Below are 14,307 nucleotides of genomic sequence, written 5' to 3' on the forward strand. Positions count from 1 at the left end.
CTGACTCGTGTCTGGAGAGGCCCTGAGCACTCGCCTCCACGGGGCGTGGAGGGTCCCAGCCTTCAGTGACCTGAGGCCCCGGACACCTGGCTTTCCAAATAAGCGTAGAACCTCCCACGGAGGAGCCTGCACTAGTCCTGAGGGGGCAAGACTTCTGCTCTGAAAACACCAATTCAAGGTGAAAAGATGGCCACTAAGCACCTGCCAGCTCCTAGATGCTGTGATTTGGTCCACCTTCCTACATATTTACGGATTTCAATTATGACCCTATTTCTTTCTTTCCTGCAAATCAGTGTCTTGAATCTAAATACTCTCCACCGGAAGCCCCCGTCCCTTTCCGGCTCCAGCTCCCGACGGACGTGGGACTCACCAGGCACAGCACCGAGGTGGCGCAGGATGGACCCTGTGTTATTGGGGAGGACGGTGAGGTTCCATCCATGCCTGCAGAAGAAAGAGGGGCATCACAAGGCTGGCGAGAAGAACACCATCTAGTCCCCAAAATGCAGACAATAGGTCCAACTCTACCTTGAAAACGGTTCTGACTTCCCCACGGGGAACCCGCTGCCGTGCGTGTTGGTGTCCACCTTGCCGCAGTGCACCGCCACGTGGCAGTCCTTCTCCTCCACGAGCCTCCAGTACTCTTGCTGCAGGGAGAGCGAGGAGTCAGCACAGCTCACCCACCACACGGGACACGAGTGCACGAGGAAGGAGCATCACAGAACAGCCCCAAGAGAGCACGGAGTGGGACAGCGATGCTCGAATGACCTCTGCAGGCAGGGCCCAGAACTGAGGGCAGGGACCCCAACAGACAAACGCCCACACATTCATGGCAGCCTCATGCACCTCAGTTGAAACGTGGAAGTAAGCCGTGTCCACACAGATGGACGGACAGGCCTGAGGAGGTGGTCCATACAAAGGCCTGCTCTTCAGCCTTCAAAGGAAGGACAGACTGACACGTGCCAGATGACCCACCTTGAAGACACAATGCCCAGGGAAATAAGCCAATCACACAGGACAAATACGGCATGGTTCCACTTCCATGAGGTACCGAGCACAGTCAGAATCTCAGACTGAAGGCAGAATGGCAACTGCCAGGGGCTGGGGACGGAGTCACAGGAAGTTATTGCATAATGGGAACAGAGTTTCAGTTTTGCTAGATGAACAGCATTTTGGAGATGGATGGTGGTGATGATTCCACAATGTGAATGTACTTACACTGCTGAACTGTACACTTAACAATGGTTAAGATGGTAAAGTTAAGGCTATCATAATAAAAATTATTTAAGTGAAAGGGTACAGGAAATGAAATGATACAGAGGCGGAGGACATGCCACTGTGGTCCTCAGACTGAAGTAAACACAGCCTCCCCTCCAGCACCTCACACGCGTCCCAGGACCTCTACGAAGAGCAAAGCCCACACTCACCCAGCTGTACCCACGCCTACTGACTCAGATGGAGGCGGTGGGAACAGCGGCCGGTGCAAAATGCTGCCCTTGTAACTAACTAACCTATTGAGTGTGGCAGGAACGCGTTTTACTAACAGGTGAGCAGACGTGCCCAGATTACCTTTAGGCAACTCCCACATTCAGAGACACTTTTCATTTCGTTTCAATTATCAATCTAGAAGCGCAGCGTCGCTTCCCTAATCCTGACAAAGCCCATTGAGCGGGAACCACCTTTCAAGGAGGAAGCCTAACCAATAACCACAGGTCAGCTCAGGGCAGTGCTGCCAGTGCAACACTGCAGAAGGGGAGGCCACTGCGCAGGCGGGGATGGGCACTGCAGGTGCCCACATCACTGGGCACCTTCTACAGAGAGGGGCCAGCTGGCGGCGTCAAAGGCCCCAAGCCAGCGGTTCTCAACCTGTGGGTCGCGACCCCTTTGGCGGTCGAACGACCCTTTCACAGGGGTCGCCTAAGACCATCCTGCATATCAGATATTTACATTACGATTTATAACAGTAGCAACATTACAGTTATGAAGTAGCAACGAAAATAATTTTATGGTTGGGTCACAACATGAGGAACTGTATTTAAAGGGCCAGAAGGTTGAGAACCACTGCCCCAAGCCAAGAATAAATCAACATCATTAAATGCCTGGATTCCTTAAACAGAGGTCCTCAAATGTAAGGAAGGAAGGGATAGTCTGGCTGACGGGACTGGTGACAGTCGGGCCCTGCCAGCCGGGTATCAGACTGACAGCAACCTCTCGTAGGTGAGTAACGCTGTGGGAGGAAGGGACCTGCTGCTACATGGGGGACACTCCACTTGCTGAGCACTGGCCAGGAAGGCGGGCCTTCTTTGAAGGAGCGAGAAGCTAGACAACCTCAGACAAAAAGTTTGGATTTTAGCAATTATTCCTATTGTGTTTAAATATTATGTAACTGCTAAAGCAAAAGCCAAACTTCCAGAGAGAATGAATTCTCAAGTAGGAAACTAAAATAAGCCAAGCTTTCCTCATGCTACGGGTGGTAATAAAAACTGCACCTTCACAGAGGTCCGCCCACAAGGATGGACGTTGTGCAACAAAGGCCTCTTTTTCCAAAGAGCCACGTTCCTTTCTTCTGACGTGCCTGCCACACAGGCCATGAGCACTTCGCAAGCAACTGTGTGGCCACGTGTCCCACAACCGGGGCCCGGCTGACACTGTAGTTGATGGAATGTGGCGTGCGCAAGGCCAAGACTGGGGGATGGGGCGGCGGTCAGGCCACAGCATGGCGTTCCAAGGCAGCCCCCAGAGCACAGAGCTCAGCGTGTGCCCATGAGCAGAGACCCAGGCCTAAAGGGAAGCCAACAGTGCTGAAGGCAGACACGGAAACCACCAAGCCCAGAAATGGCCTGAGACTCAAGTGGAACCTGCTGAGCTTCTGATGGTGACAGCAAAGGTGCAGCATCACATGTCCCCGATGGAGGGGGCCCGGTGTCCTGGTGTGGCCTGGTGTGGCCTAGACTGTCCTGCAAATCCCACTCCCAGGAAAACCTGGTCAAATCAGGATGGCTGGGCCCGCGAGATCAGCCTGGGTTCCCCCAGAAGAAGTGGCATCCATCCCTGAGAACACCAGACGTGGTCTGGAGCCATGGGACCAACTCAGGCTGCAGTCCACACAACTGCTCCCGCCCACAGCTGCCCTTACAAGTGCTAGAAGTTTGGTGTCTCTCCCTGACAGCACCGCGTGCTGCTGAGGGCTGCCGATGCCAGCGGCTGGCAGTTCTCAGCCACTCAGCTGGGCACTGGCCAAGGGGAGGCAACTAAAAGACAGGGTCTCAGTCCTGGAGCACCTTGCACAAAACTCCCCTAATTGGTCTGGGCACAGAGGTGCTCACTGTCTTTCCAACTTCACACTAACTCAGAACAGAGTTGGCAGAACACAAAAATGGCACTCTGCCAGTCCCGCTAAATAAAACGGGGGAGAAGGCACAGCAGAGCTATGGTTTCAAGGAATTCCAAACATTCTCCTGCGTAACAGACACCCAGAGGGCGAGGAGGAGCGGCCAGCGGGGGGGACGCCCAGCTCACCCCTGGCTTCCGCCTCTGGTTGGGGTAAACCAGGGACAAGCCGGGAAAAGGCTCTCTCTTCACTCTACCTTTTTTGAGTCTGAGGAACTTTAGATGAACAAGAGTTAAAACTTTCAGCTGCCCCAGTACAGGGAAAGCAGTCAACCACTCAAGTCCTCTCAGGCTGCCAGGCCCCAGGAGGGCCGGGCCCCCACACGCGGGCAGCAGGAGCTCAGCTCACCTCAATTTCAGCTGGCGCAGGCTCCTTGCTGAAGCACATGTTCATGATGTTTCTTGCTGTTCGATAAAAGGTTGTTAAAGAAACAGACCTTCCCTGGAAAGAAAACAAAAACAGGTGAGTCTAGCTGAAGCAAAACAGTTGTCTAAGCCCACATGGGGCTGGCCCTACCACGGGCTCTGCTGGCACCCCCCCACCCCCACCCTCCCCCGCCTGGGCGGCTGGTGCCCAAGTTAGCAGCACAAGCAGAGAAGGTGGGGAATCATTCTCAAAGCTCAGTGCTGACAAGGGAATGAGGTCACACTGCCTTTGCAGCGCCAGGAGCAAACAGACCTGGCATCTGGAGGCAATGGGCTGTGCACCGGGAGGCTGTGCACCTGGAGGCTGTGCACCGGGAAGCTGTGCACCGGGAGGCTGTGCACCTGGAGGCTGTGCACCTGGAGGCTGTGCACCGGGAGGCTGTGCACCTGGAGGCTGTGCACCGGGAGGCTGTGCACCTGGAGGCTGTGCACCTGGAGGCTGTGCACTGGGAGGCCACGGGGTCAGCTTTCACTTTTTGGAGAAATGGGTATGGGTGGAAAAGTAGGCAGAATTCCTCAGTTACCCATGTGAGGGAAGGATAAAGGCTGTGGGCCAGTGCAGAAACTAACAGCATTAAGACAACCCAGAAGAGAAGTCTGGGGAATCTTCAGAGACAGAAACTTGGGGCCCCAAGGGTCCTCACCACATGAAAAGCAGCCAGACACACAACCTCACCTCGTGGGTTTGAGGGGGACAGAAGTACCCTGATGACTCTTGCTGCCCCACTCCCACCTCCTTTAGTACACAGCTCTGTTCTCGTTTGGGAGTCCAGGTAGACCTTATTTTCGACCTATTCTACATTACAGGTTTTGTTACACAGGGACAAGCTTGTAAGATTCATGCCTTTCACTCTTTTGTGACCAGGCACACGTATCCCTTGATTACAGAAATATGTACCAAGCACCTATGGTATTATCAGGCCTAGTTCAGCAGCTGTGGTAAAGCAGGCTCGACACCGACACAACCCTGTACTCATGCAGCTTCACCAGGCCTCGCCACAACCCTAAACAAACACGAGCTGCGAGGAGGCCCCAAGCCCCAAGCGCCCTGACAGGGGAGGTGTCCCTGTGAGCACCCCATGGGAAGGAACACCCCACAGCACAGGAAGCCTGCCTGCCATGGACAGGTCAGGGCACCAGGGCAAAGCCTTCACATTGGCTGCTCTGACATTTGCTTTTCAGCTTTAGAAATGACTCTGTGAAGTTCTAACACAAAGGAAATACTCCCTACAGTTCCAAATTTCTGACATTCTGTTCCTTACAAAATAAAAGCCTGCCCTGGCCAGGAGGCTCAGTAGTTTGGAGTGTTGTTCTGTGTACCTAAGGTCTCAGGTTCAATCCCCAGTCGGGGAGAGTATGGGAGGCAACTGATCAATGTTTCTCTCACGTCGATGTTTCTCTCCCTCTCCCTTTTTCTCTCTCTCAAACCAATGTTTTTAATGAAAATATATAAATAGATAAGTAAATACAAATAAAAACCTAATGACTAGGAGGGACCTAGTTTTGCCCAGAATTCGAGAAGACACTCAGCACCCAACCGTCAATGGCCCCAACAGTCAGGGGCCTCAAGAACACGGCTGAGCAGCACCAGGGCCACCAGACCGCCCCGCAGCCCAGGTCGTAGGATTTTGCGATGAAATCTAAAAATACACTTTACAAAGCAGGTTTTCAAAAAAACTCTTGCTTTGATCCAACTCACTCTCATAAAATTGACCTTCTTCAATAAAAAGTAACAGAAGTAGAGAGTATCTTATTTCACATGCTGGCTGTTCAGTCCCGGGTTTAATGAGCGGTTTCCGTGGAGGAGGCTCCTCAGGCACACATCCAGGAAACAGCCAAAGTCCTCCCAAGTTCACAGTCCGTGCCACCTCTCCCTCCCCATGAAACATTCAGAATGTGAAACAGGAGGAGGCCATCAGCAGGCTGCAGGCAGCCATTCCCCACCCCACGGTCTCTGCAAGGCATCTCGGGAGGTAACAGGGGACACCGAACCCGCTCTGCGTCTCACAGTAGAAAACGTTCCAGAAAGCAGCCCAGGGTTAAAGCCCAGCAGGAAAGTACCAAGTGTGGCAGCGGGTGGCCACAGGCGACTTCGCAGCATGGACTCAGAAGGGCAGGCACACCTGCACGAGTCCCAAGCTCCCTATGTGTCTGGGATGGGCCCAGTATCAGAAGTCCACATCGATTTAACCAGGCGGCGATTTTCAACGTACCAAAAATCCCCCGGCTCATCCGGGTGGGAGCAGGGTTATCAAGAGAGGGCTGCCAGGACTCACCACAGAACACATCCCTCCCGGTAAACCCAGAACAGGGACCCCTGGGTACAGCCCATGCACCTGTCAAAGCCCAGGCAACACAGCAGAGGCCTCTCTGAGCTCTGCCCCCGGTGCCCCACTCACCCTTGCAGGCAGGGGAGAGGCAGCCCCAAGCCTGGCTTTGGAACCAGCCAGACAGGAGGCTACGGTGGTCGATGCAGAGCAAAGGCAGGCAGGCTGCCAAGTGGGAGTGCCCGTGACTCTGCCCGCTTCTCAGAGAAGCGTGTCTCCCAGGACGGCTGTTGCAGCAACAAGATCTGGCAGAACTGGGAAACATGGGGACGTGTTTGCCAGCCCTCCCACCTCCTCCCTCGGCAGCTTCAATGGTGAGATGCGAGGAGATAGCTCTCTAAGGGCCTCTCTACAGGTGACTGGCCACATTGAGGTGGGGCAGTGGGCCATGCAGAAAGGAAATAAGGAGGCAAAGAGAACCAGCACTCCAGGCCTGGCCAGGCAGCTTCTGCCCTCCAGCCTGAGAGCGGGTGTTCGGAGGGGCAGGTGCAGAATTGTGGGTGAGGAGGAATTGCATTTGCATCCTAGGTACTGCATCCACGGCACCTGGGCGCTCACTCAGCTCATTCAATGAAAAAGAAAGCCAAGGCCTGAAGTGGGCAAGCAACTCCGCCCATGCTCACAGTTCCCAGGGGCAGCCAGGGCCTGTGCAGCAGGCCAGATGCCCTGAGGCCTGGGGCCTAAGCAGGCTGCAGACGTTTCTCTTTATTAATTTCCCAGAGAAAGTAGCTGGTGGCTTCGGGACCCGCCCACCGCACAGGCCTACCTTATATATACACTTGTGGAAGTCACTGAGGACGCCTTTGTCCTCTTCCTCTTCTTTCACCACTTCCTTTTCCTGAGCAAAGAGTCGCCGCCGGCCTGTCTTGAGCTGGGCCTGGCCCACCTCCTTGAGCTTGCTGCGAAAGCCGTTCCTGTGGGCCACGCCATTGATGAGCCCGTTCTTGGGCTCAAAGCGGGGCAGGGGGTGGAACTTGTTGTAGTCCTGCTCCGTGTGGCCCTCCAGGGGCCCCTTCCGCTTCTCCAGGATCTCCTTCTCCATCAGCACCTCCTTCTCCAGCCGGCGGTGCTCCTCGGGGGACAGGGAGTCGTAGGACAGCAAGTACTGGCAGTAGGCCTCCTGGAGCTTGGCCAGCCGGTCCTGGGCAGTCTTGGGGATGCGCAGCATGTCTGCGAGTTTGTTCCATTTTTTGAGGTCAGTCACTTGCTGCATGCCACCCATCTCGTTAATCAGCCGGAAAAAGCAGGCCAGGTCGAGCTCGCAGCCTCCTAGGACGGTGAGGAAGGAAAACACAGGGACAGTCAGTGAAGAGGACCATGAACAAGACAAGTCCTCCTTCATTCACCTGACAGTCCATGATGCCCATGTGCTGGGACGCAGCGAGACTCTAGGGCAGGGGTGGGCAAACTTTTTGACTCGAGGGCCACAATGGGTTCTTAAACTGGACCGGAGAGCCGGAACAAAAGCATGGATGGAGTGTTTGTGTGAACTAATATAAATTCAAAGTAAACATCATTACATAAAAGGATACGGTCTTTTTTTTTTTTTTTAGTTTTATTCATTTCAAACGGGCCGGATTCGTCCCGTGGGCCGTAGTTTGCCCACGGCTGCTCTAGGGTCAGACACAAACACTCATCTCTGGCCTCCAGGGAGCTTAGTCTGTGCAGACGGACCTTAAGATAATCTGGCGCACTACAGGGACAAATAAAGCTGACTGAGGGGCTGGGAGGAGTGGGGGCCACCATCTTAGGTGGGACGATAAGGGAAGGCCTCCCGGAGGAGGTAACATTTAGGCAGAGGTCAATGGTAGGGAGCTGGCATGCTTCTCCTCAAATGGGTGGCACGCACTGGTCAGCACCCTTCTAAAGACCCGGAGGCAGCTGTAATGAGACCAGGAGCAGCGGCCATCCCTGGAGGGAAGGGCAGGGCCCAGTTGTGCCACTCAGCCACACCCATGTCCCAATGTCACCTGGAACAGCTGTGATGTCGGATATCATACACACAGCATGTGTTCTCCGTCCCAATTTCCCTCCCAACCCCAACACACACACACACACACACACACACACACACACACACACACCTGCCCAACACACATACCTCACTCACCCACCCAACACACACATGTCCAACACAATACACAAACCCAAGACACACACCCAACACCCAACACCCAACACCCACACACACACACACCCCACACATGCTCGAGTTGCTTATTTTCAATCCCACAGGATTTCCAGGTTGACAGGCACTATTCAGAAGGGCACCTGACAGTCTGCCCTTCAATTCCTCCCATATGCACTCAGAGAGACCACTAATCTCAGAAGGATGGAGGTGAGTTTCACTACGTCCCTTGATCAAATGACAGAACAGCACAGGGGCCAGAGGTGGGCTGAGCATCCTAGGACACCCAGAGGCGTGCCTGGACCATCCCAGGAACTGCAAATAAGACCAGAGGACAATGTGGGTTTGGTTGTCTGTGAACAACAGAACCACCTCAGGGAGGAGACTTCCCTGGACCTCAACCAGATTCCAGGCCCCACTGTGGTGTCTCAGCGAGGAGACCGTGCCTGGCAGTGTACAGCCCCGACGGGCACAGGTAGAGGGCGACGCCAGTCACCCCAGCGTGCCACAGCAGCTCCAACCACAGGTCTCACTAGAGGGGAGGCTGGCCATACCTTTTCCTTTTTCTCTAAGATCACGATAATACAATAGCACTTAAAATTTACCCAGTTCTCGCAAATCCATTAAAGACTCCACACCTGCCATGATCAGCCCGTTCAGAGGGCCACCAGGTTGCTACCTGGCAAAGCATCTCCCTCACCTAGTCCGAGCTGACCCCACTCCCTGCAGCACTGCAGCTTCCCAAGGGGCTGGGTGCTTAACCGTTTGCATGAATTCTGGGAAACTGCTTCAAAAGGACTAAGTGCACTTGGACTTGGAGACACCTGAGCTCAGACCCACGCCCAAGGCCTCTGTGGGTAGCAGGCCAGGTCAGCACCCCTTCACAGACAGTGATAATGCTTTACACTTGGGGCAAAGAGCAGGAACAGTCACCCGAGTGACCGTCTACTAACTGCTGCTGCTATGGGAGGAAGTCACGGTTAAAGAAATCCTACTCAGGCCCGGCCAGCGTGGCTCCGTGGCTGAGCGTCAAACTATGAGCCAGAAGGTCATGGTTCGATTCCTGCTCAGGGCACATGCCCGGATTACAGGCTTGATGCCCAGTTGGGGGTATGCAAGGGGCAGCCAATCAATGATTTTCTCTCCTCATTGATGTTTCTATCCCTCTCTCCCTTCCTCTCTCTGAAATCAATAAAAAGTGTATTAGAAAAATGAACTACTCTGAAAAAAAGGGTGGTTGGCTGGCCTCGTGACATCACATGAGTACTCTACCAGTACCTAAAAGACCCCCAGCTCAGGGTGGGTAGGAGGACCAGGTGCTGCTCTGAGTCACCCAACAGCCGCGTGCACACAGGGCACAGCCAACACCAAGCTCCTGAGACAACCTCACCTCCTCAGCCCATTCCCACAGCCCTGGGTCACTGTCTATCACAGGGCACCCCTGACAAGTGACCACCACCAACCAAGAATTCTTTCAAATCAATGATTCTCACTCAGGAATTAGCCCTGGCAGGCACTACTGAGAGGAGTAATGAAAACTCATCTCACAAAGGAATGCCATCTTACTGCCAGTTCTTGACACTTAAATAGCTGTTAAATGTCTCCTTTTCTCCCAACCTTTGAAAAATCAGAATCTCCACAATGGAGGCAGGGATGTGCTTTTCCTTTCAAGGATCTAGAGCTGAAAGGGAAGTGGGTGACCGTACCCCGCTGTCCCCATAGGAAACCCCCTCCTCAGAGGCCACCCGTCTGAAAGTGAACTAATCCCGGAGGTGTAGGGTCCAGAGAAGAAGCAGACAGGGGAGCTCGACAACCTGTGAGTGGATGCTGCTGGGGGCCGGGGGCCCTCAATGCGGGACTTGTGCCCACTGGTCAGCGAGCTGAGCTCTGCGACCGTCCTGGGCAGAGCTGTGTGGGCTCTCGGGAGAAGTGTGCACATTCCTGCACCTGTGGGCTCCACGAGGACCAAGTTGGTTGCCATGGAAGCAGAAACTCAAGTCAAAATGAGGAGGATGAAGAGACAAGGACAAGACAGAGAAGAAATTTCATGGCTGAGGTCTACGAGAGTTCGTGGATGGAAATGTGTCCCCATAATATTCATGTGCAGAATCCTAACCCCTGATGCCTCCGAATTTGACCTTATTTGGAGAAGGCTCTTAAAGAGGCATTTACAGGGGTGAGTGGTGTCTTTGTAACAAAGGGAGACGCCGGGAGCCCGAACACTGAAGAACGGTCATGTGAGGACAGAGAAGCACCATCTACAGGCCAAGGGAGAGGCTTTGGGGACACCACCCTTGCAGGCAGCTTGGTCTTGAACTTCCAGCCCCCAGAGCTGTCAGACGGTAACTCCCTGTTGTTTAAACTCCTGAGGCTGTGGCACTGATTGTGGGCATCACAGCCAAGCAGATGAATCCAGGGGGGGCAGCATCCCATCGCACCCTGAACACTGCTCTGGCCCCTGCAGGCAGTAGGGGACCACCCAGTGGGGAGAGCATGGACCCCGATACCCACAAATGTCCAGGACCTGGAGAAAAGGGGCGGTGGCCTCCCCTGAGCAGCAAATGAGGCGGGAGAAGTGCATCCCCGGTGAAAGGGGAGAGAAACTGGCACGTGGGATGAGGCAGTGGGCAGGCAGGGCTTACCTATGAGTGGGAGCTCGTCCATGGTGATGCCCTGAGATCTGAGGTGCTTCTTGATGCAGGCCAGCCGCTGCACGTTGGGGCCCCAGCGCCGGCCCAGCTTGTGGATGTGCTGAATCTGCGTGACGAACCGCATCTCGTCGTTGAGCTTGCACTCAGGCCGCCAGTCCGGAGGGGGGATGACCCTGCACATGCCATACTTCTCCACCTGAGCGCGCACCGACTCGATGTAGACGAGTGGGTCGTGGAACTCCTTGGCTGATGGCCTGAGCACGGGGATCTCGTCCATGGCCGCCCACCCGACCCGGCCGGACCCCTTCTCAGGCTTGGCCGCCGCCTCCTGCGGCTTGTGCAAGGGCTCCGATTGCGAGGTAGAACGATTTTCACAGGAGGCGCCGTCCGCCTTGCCATGTGCTTGTCTGCCCAGCGTGCTCCTCCCGGCTGCAGCCCGCTTCGGCCGGTTCCTCTCCAAGCTCCGCTCGGGCACCTCCTTCTTCACGTGTCCATTCAGCAGAGCTTTCTCCGCTGGGGCCTGAGCCGGGGCTGGGGCCTGGGCTGGGGCCGAGGCCGCCGCTGCCTTCCTGCCAGGGGCTTCGGCAGAGCCGGCAGCCCCTTTCATCTTCTTGGGGGGCGACTGCAGCTTCTCCGCCTGGTGTGCCTCTTCCAGTCTCCTCTTGGAATTCCGCAGCCCCTCCCGCAGCTGCCGCCCCCCCACCTCCTTAGTGCATGACTTTGGGTTCAACCGGCCACTGACCTTGAGGCCATTGACGGCAGGCCCGGTGGACTTGGACACCCCCCCGAGGGATAGCACCTGTTTGCGGGTTTTTGCATTGCTACTTTCAGTTTTCCCTGAGATTGTGTGGTTGACAGCTGAACTGGGCTTGTGGTGATTGGGTTTGGTTTCCTTGACCAGTTCTCTCTTGGCTTTGGTGTATGTGACAGTCCCCTTAGTCACGGTTGCAGTGTACTTCACAGTTTTGGACGGTGAAGGTCTGACTTCGCGCATCTTTTTGGCACTGGTTGCACTTGTACCCAGAGATGACATTCGAGTGACTCCATTTACCTTCGAAACCTGGGAGGCGGCAGGAGAGGCAGAGGACAAAAATAAAACAACAAAAACAGAATTAGTACCTGCTAAGAAGGCAACTCCTCCACACAGACACTACACAGGGACAAGGGCTACCTGCAAAGGCAAACAAAACACACTGCCTGGGTGCTATTTCAGACTCTTGGCACAGTCCACACCCATCCTTCCTTTTCCACGTTTGATCCCATGGCTCTTCCAGGAAATCGGATGTTTCACCGTAAGCCTTCCCACATGCCCGCCAATCACCTGTCACAGGTAAGGAACATTTCCAATAGGAAGACCCTGCCCATGTGGGGGGAAAAGAGCATGTCCAATGTTGACCCCTGAGTAATGCAGGGGGTTAGAGGCACCAAACCCGTCCTCTGTAGCTAAAAATCCATGGTAACTTTCGGACTCTCCAAACACCCTGTCATCCTTCAGTCTCTGCAGGGAACTGGTTCCAAAACCCCATGAATTACAAAATTGGTAGGTACTCAAGCCCCTTGTATAAAAGGGCGTGGAACAATGCATGCAGTTGGCCCTTCACATCCAGACTCTGGATAGCAGTTTGAAAATACTGTTTTCAATCTGTGGTTGGTAGAATCCAAGGATGTGAAACCCAGGAATATGGAAGGCCAACTGTATGTTTACTGAAAAGAAGTCATATATAGGTGGGCACTCCCAGTTTAAGCCATGCTTTTCCAGTCAACTGTACACAGACACGCAGTACGCAGTACACACACACACACACACACACACCTGTTCTAAGAAAAGACATGCTTGCTCTTTGCTCCCCTTAAAGCATGATCTGCCCACAGAATTTATAAATCTATGTGCTAAAACAAGAACAAAACAAAAAGATTATGGAAAAAAGAAGAACAGCCCTCAAGTGGTTCAGCTTTGATGCAGATGTGTGGCTGCGGACTGCTGGCACCTGTCTCTCTCCTTGTGTTTGATACGTGCCCCGTGCAGCCCTTGCTGAATGTCAGGGGGTGCACCTAACCTCTTTGGTAAAGCACAACGTGCCCAACCCTCTCTGCAAAGGAGGTTCCTACTTCCCTTCCCTCAAAAACTTGCACATCCGGTTCCACAGGAACGGGGTCACAAGCAGCCCTGCAAGGCCATCTTTCAGCATGGACACCACGGTAATCCCACGACACACAAGCCCACCTCAATACAGAGAGAAGTCAGAGTGACGTGCGTGAACACCTGAAACGCATTAACTTCCAAAGAACGAGGAAGGGCCGGCCCTAGTACAGTGGGGCCTTGACTTACCAGTGTCCCGACTAACGAGTTTTTTGAGATACCAGCTGTCTCTCCGCCGATTTTTTGCATTGAGTTGACAGAGTAATTTAACGATCTCCTTAATGAGCTCCTTAACGAGCTCAGTCCTGGAACGAATTAAACTTATAAGTCAAGGCCCCACTGTAGCTGCTGCTGGGCTGGCTGGTGTGGGCACTGAGGCACAACTCTGCCTCTCTGTGACCTTGATATGTCATTTAACATCATGGGCATCAACTTCTCATTTGCAACATGAGTTACAGATTCAGGAACTCCAGGGTTCCATAAGAACCATGACCCCCTAAAGAGGCCGACTAAAAATCACACAATTCCCGGGAAACACAGAGCAGAAACAGCAGCAACAACAGACCTCTTTCCTCGCCAAGAACCCAGAGGAGGGGACGGTGGAAGGAGACTGGCTTCCAAGTCAGCTGAGACCTAAGCAGCTGGCTCCTCTCAACACCAGTGCCCCAAGGGCTGTGCAGCTGCCACCAGGATGGCCTGAGGCTCAGGTGACCTCTGCCCTGTGCCCCGGCCACGCCCAAGAAGAGGCACATTTTGCTTAAGTGGAGAACAAGCATAAAGATCACACTTTCCCATGGGTGTCCACACCAGTGGTTCCCACTGGGCTCCCACCCCGAGTTTCTTATCCAGTAGGTCTGGGACAGGCCGAGAATCTATATTTGTAACAAAGTTCCAGGAAACTGATCTGGGGACATACTTTGAGAATCACTAAATCAAACTATTAGCTAAAAGTTCCAAAGACAGATAAAGGCAAGAAGCCACTGAATGCGCCAGCAATTTGACACAGTAACGGAAAGCCTCAGATGGTGGTATGAGACAGGGTTCCCGCCAGTGGTTAGTAAACGGGTTCCTGGTGAGCCGCCTGGACTTCTGTACTCAGCAAGGGCCCAGGAATTACAGCCCGGGTTCCCCACTGCTTTCCACCTTATAAGAAGCAGCACTGACAGATCGGGTGGGAAAGAGAGGAAAAGAATGGAAAATTAAAAACAAAAACTCGCAACTTGGCCACAATAAATTAAAAACAAATTT

General features: G+C 53.9%; 1 protein-coding gene across 4 annotated transcripts in view; it reads right to left on the reverse strand.

Moving 5' to 3' along the window:
- The window catches only part of JARID2 (jumonji and AT-rich interaction domain containing 2), a 285,213-nt gene that overhangs the window by 14,303 nt on the left and 256,603 nt on the right, over positions 1–14,307 (reverse strand). For all 4 annotated transcript variants that reach the window (XM_070405698.1, XM_070405696.1, XM_070405697.1 and 1 more), the window contains 5 exons: positions 10,911–11,979; positions 6,907–7,409; positions 3,737–3,829; positions 526–644; positions 371–441 (listed from right to left, as the gene is read on the reverse strand). In XM_070405698.1, coding sequence (XP_070261799.1) covers positions 371–441; positions 526–644; positions 3,737–3,829; positions 6,907–7,409; positions 10,911–11,979 — 1,855 coding nt within the window. The remainder of the gene's footprint in view (positions 1–370; positions 442–525; positions 645–3,736; positions 3,830–6,906; positions 7,410–10,910; positions 11,980–14,307) is intronic.

Source organism: Myotis yumanensis, unplaced genomic scaffold, assembly GCF_028538775.1.
Source record: "Myotis yumanensis isolate MYYU_CA2020_CCGP unplaced genomic scaffold, mMyoYum1.0.hap1 SCAF_2, whole genome shotgun sequence".
Lineage (NCBI taxonomy): Eukaryota > Metazoa > Chordata > Mammalia > Chiroptera > Vespertilionidae > Myotis > Myotis yumanensis.